We start from the raw sequence: 15193 nt of genomic DNA on the forward strand, positions 1-15193 counted from the left end.
CACTAAAAAGAAGACTACACATAGGGATAATTTTCACATAGGGAATCGAACCCCGGACAACCTTGCAGCCTCTGCACATGATGCATGAACCCTGAGCCACCGAGCACTGCATTGACAGGTTAACTGAATGTGACGTAGACTGTGTCCTGGCCTGTGCGTCGTCTCCTGTCTTCCTCTCCTCCTCCATCATCCCTCCAGGCTCATTTTTGCGTCAAGCCGACCAGAAATAAACTCGCGTGACTTCCAAAATAAAACGTTTCCTCCCACCAGGAAGCGGTTTATTTTGACAGGCCACGGCTGCTGACTGTGTCGGCGCCCCGCTGTTTCTGCCCTGTGTCCTGCGTGGATTTGCATACCCTGATTTCCGTGGGACTGGGAAGCGAAAGAGGAGGGAGGTGCGCCTTTCAGGAACCGAGGCGAGCAGCCGCGAAGAGTCCTAACAAACTTCCCAGACGAACAGCTCGCAGTCCCGCCGCTGCCTCCGCCCGGACAACGTTAACTTTTCCTCCGCTTCCTCCGACCCTCCCAGCCTCCCTCTGCGGACGTGTGTCGTTGTCGCTGGTCTCTGTCGGAGAAGACGGGAAGCGGCTCGAGCTGAGCCCGGTTTGAAGGGCTGTGGCCATGGCCGGGGGAGGAGGCGGAGGGGTGTCTCCGCTGGGGCCCGCTCCGCCGATGTGGTACCACCGGGACCTGAGCCGCGCGGCGGCCGAGGAGCTGCTGGCCCGAGCGGGGAGAGACGGCAGCTTTCTGGTGCGGGACAGCGAGAGCGTGAGCGGCGCCTACGCTCTGTGTGTGCTGTGAGTAACTTCTTTTTGCTTTGTTTATCTCTGCGCTAGCTCAAAGTTGTGTGTGGAGCTCTCAGCCGGATCACACATGCTCCCAGAGAGCCTGGTTTTTAAGAGAGCACTCCTCGGTCTGTTATTACTCTGCAGAGCTCGGCTTGTATAAGTTATAAATAAACCCGCTCTGCTGCAGAAAATGCGATGAAATTGTCGGTGAAGCCTGTGTTTACTTTCTCCTTGAAGGGAAATGAGTGGGAGAGAGGCACAGCCTGTCTGGGGCAGCAGTGAAACTCTGGCATGACCCAAACCTCTGGGCTGTCCCACTCTGTCTCTGTGTGATGTGGTTCCCTGCAGCGCCCTTTTTATTTTTACAGGATCCTTTGCTGCAGGCGGCTTCGGGCTCTGGGGATGGTTGGAGATGGGAAGGAAAGGGTGGCATGCTTTCACGAATGACTGCAATCTCTCGGAAGAGTTTTACATGCATAGGCACTGAGTTTTGGCATTTATGTTTTTAGCTCAATGAGCTGTCTTGTTCGGTCCACAAACAAGTCAGCCCAAAATGGAGCCTCCAGATGCCCCACACACTAGATCTACAGAATCTGACATGATGCTCACACAGGGCATCATGAGGATACTGTTTGAAAAGCAAGATAAGTAAAACCTACAGAGTTTTACTGCTCTTTGTAGCTATAAGTTAAGTCAGATGCTAAAGAGTTACACATAGCCTTATGTCATATTAAGATACCAGACTGTGAAGGACTGAAACTTGTTGACAGTCTGTCCCAACAGAGCATTTGTGATACTTGTTGTTATGCAACATTGTAGTTCTGAGCTTTTCAGCATTCAGCAGTTTTCAAGCCTTTTTTTTGAATTTGCACAACTAGCTTTTATTTTGCAGTAGTACTTTGCCCGAATCTTTTTGTTAGCTACCTATTTGAATTAAAGTAAAGTTGCTAAATTAGCAACTGAAGTCAGTTGTACTTGAATTGCGAAGTGCTTAAGTACTGAAGTGCATCAGGTCTGAGAACCGATGCGCTTCAATGCAGAGCTGATTGTGAAACGACAAAACATCTGTTAAGTTGGACTTTGGCAGCATGCTTACTCAAGAAAGGGATGACATTTTTTAACTTTCATGACATAAAAGAAAGTTATTCAGGCAGGAATTCATGACGTGCAGATGAATCTTAAATTGGCCGTCTTGTTAACTGCAGAAAATAACCCAACTGGGATAAATAAAGTGTAGAAAGGTCATAAATTATAGAGTTTAATATGATGCTCTGTATGCAAGCAAAGTCTTTTAAAAATGCAGAAACACAAAGCCATGTGACTCACTTTTCTGACATTGGCTTGACCTACATCTCCTATCAGATAGTTTACACCATGCTCTGTGGGGCGTTGCGTGTTTGGACACCAGCAGGGCATCATTTTGTGCCATACTTTCATGGATCTATGCAAACGCATCGGCAGGGCTTTTCATTTGTCTGATTGAGCCAAACGTGTTTGCGGCAAGAAATGTTGTAAAGATATGTTTCTAAAAGTGCATTTTCACATTTTAGTCATAAATTCTGTTTTTCAAATCATCACTTTTTAGATTAGATGTACGTAGGCTAAAGCAAACTGCTGAATATTATAATGTGATTTTGTACAGTACAATTTTTCCTTCACACGAATCTCTTGTGCTATACAAAAAGGATTGTTACTTTGGATCTCTTTCGTTTCTCTTGTAGATCATAAAACACTGAAAAGAAAAAAATAAATTTCCTGGAAGGATGTGGTGGCGCATCATTTTTTTCACCAACAGCATTCCTGGCATTTATCATGTGTTCCTAGATGTCTTCCTTCCTCTCTCTTACTGTCTACTTTTTGTTTTAATGTAAGTGAAAGTAAAAGTAGAACAACATTTCTTTACCTTTCTTTCACTTCCTGTGATAATTCAATGATATGAATGATAAATGTCTTGAGAATAAGGATTTTATGTAGCCATTCATAAACGCATGATATTTTAAAAGCTAAATAGAAGCCAGTGTTATGCAGATGACTGAAAAGAGTATAAATCTAAACTCAATTAGAAATATCGCTTCTAAAATTGAAAAAAGTCACTAAAAAAATCTAATGTGGAATATGTAGCATCTTCATATTCTGCTGTGTATACCACTGTTGTGTTATTCAGGAAATAATCAACCACACAAAAATGTTTAAATGTCATTTAAATAAATTATTACTGAAGTACTTCTGCACAGTTCTGAGGCAAAAGGGAAAATATGATCTTATCAGACGCCTTGTTTCTCACCTTTTAATTCCTTGTGTCGCAATAAGAGAAAGGAAAGAACCTTTTTATCACCAGTGGGGTGTGAAAAACCTCCAAGTTCATCACCGAGCTACATGCTCTGGTATCTGAACTGATTTTTACTCATGCTGAAAATTTCTCACCCTCCTCACGTCACTCTAACCCTCTGAAATGCTTAAAAGATTTAATTGATTGTAACAAAAGAGAGGTCAAAGTGACACATAAGCACGAGGGAAAGGACATGGGGTTAAGCATCAGAAGGTACACAGTAAAGACCAGCCCTCACAGATACACAGCAGCTATCATGACTTGGTCTCTTCACTTTCATATTGCTGATGCAGATCGTTCTTTCACTGCCAGAACGGTTAGAGAATCACAACTAATTCGTGCTTTGTGATGATTTTTCTTTTTCAATGATAAGAACATATTTTTATGAAGCTGTTTGTTTCCTGAATGATACACAATGGTCTGCATTGCCTGCAACAGGATAATAAGATATATCTGAGTCCCATGTCCCTGCATTTTTTCAGTTCTTATTATTTGTACTTTTTCTCTTATTGTGCTTGCTATTATTAATATTATTATTTCTTTGGGTCTGAAACCATCAAGTGAAAGCGTCAGTCAACTGCACGTTATCTGTTTCATTTAGCCACAGAAACTACTTTCACTTTTGCTAATGTCTTGGGGAAAGAGAAATTATATTTGATTTACAGTCATTTTTATGATGAATAAAGGATTTTTTAATAAGAAGATTCCAAAAAAGCTAAAGTTTGATATGTCGAGCACTAAAAAGTTTATTTTACAGTTCAGTTTCTGACTTCTTTCTTTGTCTCCTGAAGTAAACTGACTGACTGAATGACAACTTTTTATCTTCACGTTTACTGTTCTTGCAAACTCATTCTTAACACTGGAACCTTTAAGGTTTTTCATAATGTTTGTTCACTCATGCTTTGTTTGTGAAGAATGTGACATGGCATCATGAAGCATTGCCAATGTTTTATTTACTAATTAATTGACTCCTGCAGTTAATTGATACACTGGATTATATTTAGGGTATCAGAGTAGAGATGGCTGAATACAGAAGCGCAATGCCAAGCTTTCAACTTTTGATTTTTAAAAATATAGAAAACTAAATATAATTTACCTTCTAGGTCCTACTTTAAAAAAAAAAAAAAAAGCTCAAATTTGTGTACTTTCTGAGTCAATAAAAAGTAAAAAGTTAATTTTCAGTTAAGCTAGCAGCTGAAATGACCATGAAGAAAGTTGCTAAAGACAGTATTCAGCCATCCCTACATTATTATCTGACTGATTATTTTATTTTCATAGCATATTTAAAGCACAGTGACAGTCCAACTTTAAATAGAATAAGTATTTTATTAAATGATGTCAGCAGAGCAGTAGCTGCATCAGGAGGAACTAAGAGCCTTTGTGTGGTTAACATGTGGTTAAATACTTCATAACCTTTTAGCTGTATGACAACCAAAACAGAAAACTAAAAAGAAAAAAAAAGCGAAAGCATCATTGGGTTGAATCAAAGTAATCCGATGGGACTTCAGTTCCCTAGAATTGGTGATGCATGAAGACTGCTCTCACAGCCAACCTCAGAGTTTTTAATAGTTGACAGAAACCGCTCAGTAGTGAGGAAACAAAACTAACAGGCTGATACTTTACTTTCTTATCACTTTACTTTCTGTATTTGCCAAAAACTGGTGTAGCCTTGAGCTTCGAGGTAGTGGATACAGATGGGTGTTTGGTTACCCAGATTAATGCCGTCACTATTGATAACCCAGTTTAATCACTGAAACTTGATGATAGCCAAACTTCAGTGTTCATACTATGAAGTAGGATTTAACTTTTTGAAACAAAGACAAAATAATAGAGTTGACATTTTAAACAGTCTTTAAAATTGCATAGTAGCACCAAGTATTAAAATGTTTGTATGTTCCTTAAAGAGGTCAGTTCCTTACCATAACGTTTGAAATTTTCAAAAGGCTGCCAACACTTCAAACCCATCATGCCCCAGAGTGATGATAAATACTGAAATAGATAAGACACAGCAAGACTGCTCAAATCGACATATAGACTTCTTGTTATCACGTGGAAGTCTTGCTCTCTCTCTCTCTGTCTCTTGCAACCTGAATTGAACATAGACATCTGACAGACTAGATCTCCTCACTTCCACTTAAACAGCTAAATTAAATGCTTCTTCCCTCTCTAACCACATCCACATTGAAGAGTGTTGTCCTTTTTGCAGTCTGTTTGTGGCACATACACCGGTTCTAACTTTCCAAACCGGAAAGATAATCAACTATACCTGTGAGAGGGTGGGTCCTGGACTCTCAGGTTTGTTTTTTCATTGACTTGAGTAATAGAAGGACAAAACAATCAAAATCCCATGACCCTGCTTCTTCTCTGCTGTACAAATGTTTTAATTTTAATCTAGTCCAGTTTTAGGAGAGTTCAGCACTGAACTCTGCCAACAGAGTTCAGCTGAAGAGCTTTTGTCCTGACATGGTGCTGACTCTGAGGTCTGCCTGAAGGCCTTTGCCTTTCACTTCCTCTTGCAATGCATTTAAATCTGCAAATCTTTGTCTCCACATGGATGATTGTCTAGTTAATGAACAGAGGAAACATCATAAAGTTCCTTGAATCTGATGCATGTATCTGTAAGTGTTTTGTTTATTTTATTATAGTCTATCAACAATCCTTATGAAATCTTTTCTGTAACATTTAAATCTCTGTCACTACAATGTAATATAGCAAGTAATTTTGTAAATCTATTTCTAGCTTTTAACAAGAGATATTGCAGCTAGCAGTTAAACTGCACAGCAAAGAAATGTCTGTGCCAGACACATTGGATTTTCTATTTTTACAGCCAGGGTTGTGGTTTTCAATATAACTACAGCACGTCTTAACGTGTCAGAACTCTGTGTGTGTGTTTCAAACGTGGATGTGCCTGTTAAAGCATTCCTCACCAAGAAGGTAAGGCCAGTCTTGTGGAGGTTTAATTCAGTTGTATTTATTATATCATGCACTGATATAGTGTTTTAACCTTGTCGTTATAAGTATTTCTGCAAAACTGCGTCGATATTCCACATTTGTAAAAAAGGGTGCAGGATCTTGTAAGCATTTCTTCGCTATAACTTTGTTTCCTCTGGCATCTGCTGCTATCCTGCTGCTCTAACTTATTTAGTCACGATTCTCTGTTGGATGATTCTAATCCAGTTAGGTTTTCCGCAGTTGGGTGTTGCATGAAACTGAACGCAGGAGCAAGGAAATCTATGTGAATTCTGAGTTTTGTAATTGACTTGGTGACTAGATTACATTAGTGAGACTCAAATGTATTCATGGGTAAATATGAATAGATGCAGTATTCAAATAGGTAAATATTTCAAACCAGCACAATAAATAAAAATGTTATTTTCTTTGTAAATTTGATATGACATACATTGGGATGGTGAAAAACTACTTCAGGTACCAAGCATATAAACTCTGCCTTCATATTTTGGTTGTTTTTGGATGGACTTTATCTGTATTTCATAGCCACACCTGATCTAGATCTTAATCACTAAGAGGCCAAACTCAAGGTGAGTGAGGATTGATCAGATTGCTACCTCTAGTTTTTCAACCCATCACACTACCACCAAAATTATGCTCGTTTCCTGTCACACTGTTTGTTTTATGCTGTTGTTGTGACCCACACAACTTCCTGATTTTTCCATATTTCTTTGAGAACCACTGAGATGTTTTTATGTGAGACATGGTACCTTTGTGTTCTCTTCAAACAGAAGTGGGTCTTAAAGTCAAACACTCCCATTGATATGATTTTTGGCTAGTCTCTTATTCATTATTATTGCATTATGATCACTGACAAGTGAGGCAAGTGAGGATTTTAGATGTTCATGGTTCATTTGTGACTTCCTAGATGAGTCATCGTTGCCCTTTTGGTGTAATTTTGGTAAGCCGGCCACTCCTGAGATGGTTTGCCATTGTAACTCCTTTCATGTCAATGATTTGCTTGAAATTGGAGCATGATGTGTTGTTTCAGAGATTTCATAACCTACCTCTAGTTGTTCAAGAGATTAAAAGTAATCAAGTGTGTGTGGGTTTCAAAACTTTGCTTCATAAAAATGTGTTTAATTAAAGTTAATTCCAGAATTAAAAGTGGGGGACAACCACTTATTTTGCGCAGGGTCTTGTTGTTTTTCCCTTAATAAATGAAATCGTCATTAGAAGACAGCTTTTGATATCTCAGGGTTGTTGTTTTTTTTTTTATTTCACAACATATTTGGTGAGCTAAGACAATGAAACAAAAAAGAAAATATGTATGGAACAAATCCTCTTTTACAACACTGTACAGTCATGATGGTGAAGATGGAGGAGGCCTCTGTGTGTATGAGCAGGGCATAAAGCGTGAGTACCAGAGGGAACCAGTAGGACAATTACAGCCAATGACACAAACCTATTGTTGACAGGAACCACGCACAGTAAACTCACACAGTGAAGTGTCCAACCCATAATAATAAACCTTGCTCTCTTTCTCCGTCTCCCTCCCCATGTTAACTCTGCAGCTACAGAAACAATAGCATTCACTCCGCAGAGCTGCAGAGGATCTCATCCACTGCCAGCAGGAAAGCACACACACAACCCCCACTGTATACAGCTGTAACGGCAAAGTGTGGATTCACTGCCAGGGGACCTCCAGCACATTGTGCTGTTGAATGTAGTGCCAACATTTGTCTTGTTTACAGTGTTGGTCTGAGCTCATACATGGAAGTGTTGTAGGCAGCAGTCTGACAAAAAGCTGCTGTGTATAAAAATCAGTTCAATAAAGGAACTTCTGGTCTAAGTTCCACATTAGGTCCCGCTGACCTCAGTTTAAGCTGCACTATCACTTCATGTACTGCAGTACACCCTTTGCAGTAACTACTTTCTAACAAGAACATATGGCAATGGTCGGTAAAGGAACAATCCGTAAATGGAAGAGAAAATTCTCTGCTAATTTGAAGATGTTAAATATTTCTGATTTTATTCTCAGAATTTGGGTAAAGTTAAAAGTGTTTTGGATTTGTGTTTTTGCATTTAGCTATTTGTATATTGCTCACTGTTGCTTAGACATAGTTATGAAAGGACTCTTTGTATACACAATGGATAATAAAAATCAAGAAAATCTATAATGGTTGGGTTTAAAGCGCTCTGGGTCACAAATTGCATCAATTGACTTCTATTATCAGACATTTCCTGGTTTCATTTAAGGCCTGCTTGCTAATAAATTTTATTGATGAATCCCTTTTTGTATCTAGAAACTAAACACATACAAAACTTCTTGTCTTCTTGTGGTTTTGTTGAAAGACCATAAAATAACAAAAATGTGTTATATTTTTTGATACAGCGTACAGTTTTGAGACCCAACACAAGATAAGGGTTATTCAACATGGGCCACTATTTAAAACAACAGCAACATTTGGCCCATTTTTCATTTACTGGGTGATTGATAACTGACTTCATGTTTTATGTATTCCTTTGGCTTTCATGAGTTGAAACCATCACAGGTTTCTGTCAAATGAAAAAATGGCAAAACCTCTCAGGTGTCAGAACTGAATAAATTATCTCCATTTCCTCCTTGTTTACTCGGCTAGGGAAAATAAGGACAATGTTGACTTGCTTGTGAAAGCTTTGCACAAGCATTTTGCATAGGGTGTTATGCTGAGCCCCAAAATTGTGAAAACATACAATCATATTTGCACCGACCGACAGCAACCACAGTGTTTGCTTGGCAAATTGGTCATATAATGTGACTGGTCAACTGAACAGACTCGAGCTGCAGACATGTAAATCATTACTCTCCAGCTCGAGGCTGGAGGCACGTTGTACTATCAGGGTATTGATCCGTGATTGGTTGAAAACATCAAAAGAGATCAGATCTGTTTTTTAGTCAGAAACACTGTGATTCAGAACATTTTCACAAATTTTTAAAATATATTTTTTTGTTTTTTCTCGTTCTGTCTCTTTAACAGTTAAATGAATAAACGCTGGGGTTCTGTTTTACTGTATCATGCTACAGTAAGAATAAAGCAGGCAGTCACAACTGTGATAGACAGCAGCAGGTTGAATCTAAACACCCCCCTCCCAACCACACACACACATAACGCATGCACACACAATCCTGTCGACTGAGTTTACGTTTTCCTTGACTGAAACAAAATAAATATCTCCTTGCTTGATTTCTTCCTATTTCTGCTTGTCCCTTCAGTCTGTTTGCGGTGTGTTTAATTGTCTGTCTGTCCCTGCAGGTTTCAGAAGCACGTCCACACCTACAGAATCCTTCCAGACGATGAGGGTTTTCTGGCCGTGCAGGTACAAAGATGACGCACACGCCTCTTTGTGGTGCTTTGGCAACAGCTGGGAGGCAGATAGATGCTTGTGTTGGCCCTGAGCTCTCTTACACAAATATATACATGTGTGGACACACACACACATGCAGACAGCAGGCGCTTTGTGCCTTCTGGCCAACAGCTGTGAACTCTCCCTCCACTGATGGGCCTCAATTACAGACGGACATGCACACGACGGCGTGGTGCTTCAAAGCCATGACAAATTTCTTTCTTTTCCACTGATTTCTCGTGGGTTATTATTATTTTTTTTTTTTAGCCCTGGCTATAGAGAAAATTTCTCTTTGCCTCTGTAGCCTCCAGTCTGCTCCTCTCTGTGTTTATCAAAATGCCGCTTCCTGTATCAAATTATATTTAGCTCCCTTGGCTGCGTTTGCTTACACAACATTAAATATGGAACAATAGGGGTCACCAGAGATTTGGCTGCCTGACCACCTGTAGCCAAGCAGTTTGGATGTTTTCATGGAGACGATTCCCCGCAGGAAATGACTGATCTGTGTGTTCGTCCTCCCATCTCTCCCTCTCAGACGTCCCAGGGCGTTCAGCCGAAGCGGTTTAAGACGCTACCGGAGCTGGTGTCTCTTTACCTGCAGCCCAACCAGGGCCTGGTCACGACCCTGCTGTACGCCGTGGACAGGGAGGAGACGGCCGTCACTGATGATAGGGACTACTCAGGTAGCCCAGACACCAATAACATACGCAGTCACTTACAACACCATACTATTATATTCATATACCCCTTGCTTTTTCCCTATTTTGTACATTTCATTTTAAACACAAATAGGAAATAGGGTCAAATTCTCCAATTGAGGAGAAATGATGCTCAAAAAAGGTTTTCAAAATGTTCCGAAGGTTTTTGAGGCACTAGTTGTCGTCATTCATTCGTAGCTAGACATGAAGAAGGCAGACAGAGAGAAGGGTAAAACATGTGCTCTTGTTATTTTTTAAATTTATTTTCATAAATAACATTTTTAAGTGTTTTTAGCACCTTTTACAATCTGACACCCTTAAATACAATTCAATGCCTCATATCTCCTCTCAAAGTGAGCTGACCAGGGAGAGAGAAATAAAACACAGAAGCAGCTTAAAGGGTTTTCCATACGTTATGTGAGAGACGTGGTGAGGATGTTTTTTGGTTAGATGAGACCAAAACTGATCTTGTTGTTCTACAAGCAAAATGCTTCTTTGGTAGAAAAAAATAACTGCCTCTGAACACAACATCCCTGGGGTAGTAAGAGATGGTGTGGGCATGACTTTGTGCAGCAGGGACAGGGAAATATTTTGTACACTGTGTGTCAGCTTCCTTTCTCTGTTGATCTATCACTTATAATCCCAATAAATATATTGATCTGTCGTTCTGAATATACAAAAGGTTTAGGATTATAAAAGGTTCCTGTAATATTTTTATCAAACTAACTATATATTTCTGTAACTTTTAGATGGAGAGGATGAGAAGCCGCCCCTCCCCCCTCGCTCTGCCTCCACCTCCACTCCCCCCGGACCTGAAACGCCTACAGAAAGGTACAAAGTCTGAGCCGCGTATCGTTTGATTTTTCTCCTGCTGACATGAATGACTGACAGAGCCATGTTTCAAATGCACACAGGTTAAGCCTGTTGCTACACATAAACACGTGGCAGAGTTTACAGGAACAGAATGTCACTTTGCATTTTTGTTTCATACTCTCTCTCATTAGCACCTCAACAAATATTTTTAGATCAAACATAATAAACTGCTGCTTCAGAGTCAGTTTTATGATGAGAGACACGCTCTTCCTCCTGTCCTCCACTCGACAACATGTCCTGTCTGCCTTTGGAAGATAAACCACTTCCTGCTGGAAACCACACAGATGATGCAGAGCTTTGAAGAATCATTAGTGCTTCTGTGACAGAGTGTTTCATACCTGCATTCATTGGCTTAGAGCTTCTGCTCAGCATTTCTGATATTTGTCAAACAGAGTCAAGTGAGCAAGCCTAAATTTGGCTGTGAAAAGTAGCTGTGACTAGTTATGACTCATGATTTTTTTCCCCTTCATTGTAGTTCCTTAATCACTGGGTTGTTGACATGACAAAATCTGAGAGGAAGCGGAAATAAATAATTTCTCAGCCTTGCAAAATGATAACAGTTGCTGTTTAAAGAATATGAATCCCTGTAGTTCTTGACCAAAACACACAAAAAATGGTAAATAAATAATAATAACATGAATGGAGTTAAATACAGGGTCAATAAAAGAGCTAAGAGCCTTGCAAATTGATTTTAAAAGATTTGACTAAGCTTGAGCTCATTTGAAAAGCACAGGTAAGTCTTTGTATGTTGTTATGCAAAGCTGGTAAAGAAATACCCCCCAAAGACTTGCAGCTCTAAGTGAGGCAAAAGGTTGATCCCAATAAAATAAATGAAGGTTTATTGGAGTACATGACAAAATATCTGAATGAATCTAAAAGGTGATGAATACCACTGTATCTGCTGTAAACATATCCAGGAATCCTTGCATGAGGATTTGTCATATATGACAGGAAATTACAAATGTTTGCTTTTAAATCTTGTGACTCACATAAACCTCCTTTGCCTTCAACCTGTTGTTTTTTTTTCAGCACTACAGCAGCTAACGGCCTGAGCACCATTTCCCACGAGTACCTGAAGGGCAGCTATGCGCTGGACCTCGAGGCCGTCAAGCAGGGAGCGTCCTCTCTGCCCCATCTCAACAAGACACTCGTGGCCTCCTGCAAACGTCTCAATGGGTGAGCTGCAGAGACTTGTTTCCTCAGATAGATACTCTGTTACCCATACAGAGTCACTTTTTATATCTCTGAATGTAATTATCCTGCAGAGCTGCCAGCTCCCCCAGCTTCTCCCTTGTTTTAGCCACAGTGATGCACGAGGCACATTGAAACATAGACAAATAAATAACATGTTTCTTTGTCATTTAGAGTTTTTAAAAAGATGTTTACCTACAAAAGAATTGAAACAAAGAAAATGATAGCATTAAAAGTCTAAAAACAATCAGAAAATCTTTTTTTTTTTTTTCTACCAGGGAGGTGGATAAGGTTCTGTCTGGTCTGGAGATCCTCTCTAAAGTGTTTGACCAGCAGAGTGCTTTTATGGTCACGAAGATGATCCAGCAGGTATGCTTCTTTATCTTTGTGTTGCTGTGGGTTCTTGTTTGATAAGAATTAAAACAACTTTCTTGTGATGACATTTTTCAGATCGTTAGCCTGCTGAAAGACTCAGGGACACCCTACTATGAGCTTCTATAAACTATCCACCATATATATATATATAGATATAGATATCTATATCTATATATATATATATAGATATAGATATAGATATATATATAGTGCTAAAATGAAGAGAAACGCCTTTCTGTGGGAGTTTTATCCTGCAATGTCAAACAAATTGCTTGTAGAGACACTTTAGTGGGTGAAATGCTGTGAGACTGAGATTTTAAATAGACAATAGACATTCTTATTAAAATAAGCGTGTCTGTATTTTCTTATACTGTCAGACATTAAATCAGTAATGACCTAAATAAAACTCTTTCTTTTTGCTAGAATCCAGAAAAATGTTTTCTTCGAATTCTAGCGTTCACACATGTTAAAGGACTAAAGAAACACCTCAGTCCTGTTGCTTCCTTGTGTGCCATTATGTAAAGAAATTAGGAAACGGATAATGAAAAGAATTACAGTTCCCTAGAATCTGGTCCATCCTTCTGTACAATTTCCAGATGCTTGAAGACAAGCACGTTTATCTGTTCAAACTGTTGTTTTGTGTTATAAAGTAGAAATGGCAATAAATTGCGGTGAAAGATCACTAGACATCTACTGACGCCTTAAGTTTGTTTAAAAGATTTTGATGCAGTGGGCTAGCCCAGTTTGACTAAACTGGGTTGAGACTTGCTGTTTGCAACGCTGGTTGTTTTGCAATATGTCTCATGAAGCTGAATTGTGACTAGTTGTTTATCAGCATCCAGTCTTTGGAGCGGTGAGTCAAACCACACACAGAGAAAGGAAAACCGGTGATGACATTACTAGCAGCCAGCACAAAAGAATAGTACAAATTTTAGCTGCAGTAAGTCAGCAAGGTCAAAGCGGTTTGCAGAAGCTCCAAGGCCTGTCGAGTGAATTAATCTCACCTTAATCTTTATTATAGCGCAATTAAGACCACAATCCACTTTTGATGTTGTGATGAAGCAATACAACCTCATAATCTGGAGTCCTAATGGTCCCCCATCAAGATTTGAACACAAGCAAACTCTGGTTGCTGATCTAACTTTTTGCCTCAGACTCACCCCTATAGATGATTTTATACAAACAAGACACATTTGTATTCTCCTGAACTAAATCATTTCTGTCTTATTTTAACAACCTCATTTCAGCAGCCACTTTAGTTACTGTCGAGGGGGATTCCCAATAAACTGTGCTGTTTTAACGTGGAGTATACTGTTTGCAGTTTAAAACGATCAACTACAAATAGTTTCACATCATCATTAGTTTGTCTCAGTTTTATGTAAAAAAATAACTGATCTCGGAGGGTTTTAATAGTTTTTGTTCTTCTTGTATCAGTCGGTGAATCAGGGAGGAGACCAGGAGCTGGAGAACTTGGTGACCAAGTTGGCCATTCTCAAAGATCTGCTGTCCTCCATAGAAAAGAAGGTAAACAGAGCAACACGGAACTTAAATGTGAGCTTTAATCTTCACACACAATAGGTCCACTTCCTCTCTTCTCCTGTGACTCTGACTTTTTTTTCCTGTCCACACACATGCTCGCACACTCATGTTGTTATTTAAAGCCGAAGGGGGGGGTTCCAGAAAACTTCATTGACATGATAGATCATCTGCTTTTAACCTCTGGCCAACTGAGTTTCAAGTGCAGCATCACAACAGCAAGGAACGCCTTTTTTAGGCTTTTAAGCTCAACACTTTGAGGACAATTTAAGATGGAGTCAGGGTTACTTGGGAAATACGGCACTTTTCTTGCAAAGCTTCCTTTAGGTTAGACATGCTCTCAGTGCCCTGAACTCTATCTGTGAGTTGTGTGTCTGAAACTTGTCTGAATACTGAGTTTCACAATGGTGCAACAGTAACCACAAGACATGAATTAAAGGCAGTGGATTACAAGGCTTCTTGTTGAACATGTCTGATGTTATCTTCAATGGGAAACCCCTTTAGTTTGTCTACTTGACAAGCAGAAAGGCTTCCTCTGTTAAATTCAGCTACAGAGGTCACTTCTGGATGAGGTTCATGCTAAGTTCATATTGAGTATATTCTTTGTAGTTCTACTGTAAGAGAGCAAACTATTATTGAGTATCACAACCTCTTCTTGGGTTCTGGCATAAGTGAGAAAATGAAACAAGAGGTGCTGAGTCTTAACTTTTATGAAACCACTTGGTAACTTTTTCTATAAAAGTTACCAAGTGAAGCTTTAAGTAACATTTTCATATGACTGTTGATGTGATTTCCGATGATATGGATATTTGTCCCTCTTGTTTGTGACAGAAGAATTCACAGTCCTGCTGTTTCCAAACTTCTTCTGTTTACTTTTGTGTGGAGGCCATTGAGGCACTGGGACATTCAAAGCAGCAGAAATGTTTCTGGATCCTGTGTTTGAGGTCTACAGACAATTTCTTTCCAAATAAAATCCAATCAACTGAATTTAATTCAGGTTTTAGGATATTCTTTTAATGAATATAACCTGACCTCTGACCTGTCTGCTGTGCTCCTTGGCCTCCATG

General features: G+C 39.6%; 1 protein-coding gene across 1 annotated transcript in view; it reads left to right on the plus strand.

Annotated features, from left to right (window-relative positions):
- Window positions 1-212: 212 nt before the first annotated feature.
- inppl1a (inositol polyphosphate phosphatase-like 1a) overlaps window positions 213-15193 on the plus strand; it is a 28021-nt gene continuing 13040 nt past the window's right edge. The window contains exons 1-7 of the mRNA XM_055027835.1: window positions 213-797; window positions 9363-9426; window positions 9989-10136; window positions 10901-10982; window positions 12054-12200; window positions 12494-12584; window positions 14025-14114. Of these exons, the coding sequence (XP_054883810.1) occupies window positions 622-797; window positions 9363-9426; window positions 9989-10136; window positions 10901-10982; window positions 12054-12200; window positions 12494-12584; window positions 14025-14114 (798 nt within the window). The 5' untranslated portion in view covers window positions 213-621. The remainder of the gene's footprint in view (window positions 798-9362; window positions 9427-9988; window positions 10137-10900; window positions 10983-12053; window positions 12201-12493; window positions 12585-14024; window positions 14115-15193) is intronic.

This window comes from Poeciliopsis prolifica, unplaced genomic scaffold, assembly GCF_027474105.1.
Source record: "Poeciliopsis prolifica strain line A6 unplaced genomic scaffold, Auburn_PproV2 SCAFFOLD004, whole genome shotgun sequence".
Lineage (NCBI taxonomy): Eukaryota > Metazoa > Chordata > Actinopteri > Cyprinodontiformes > Poeciliidae > Poeciliopsis > Poeciliopsis prolifica.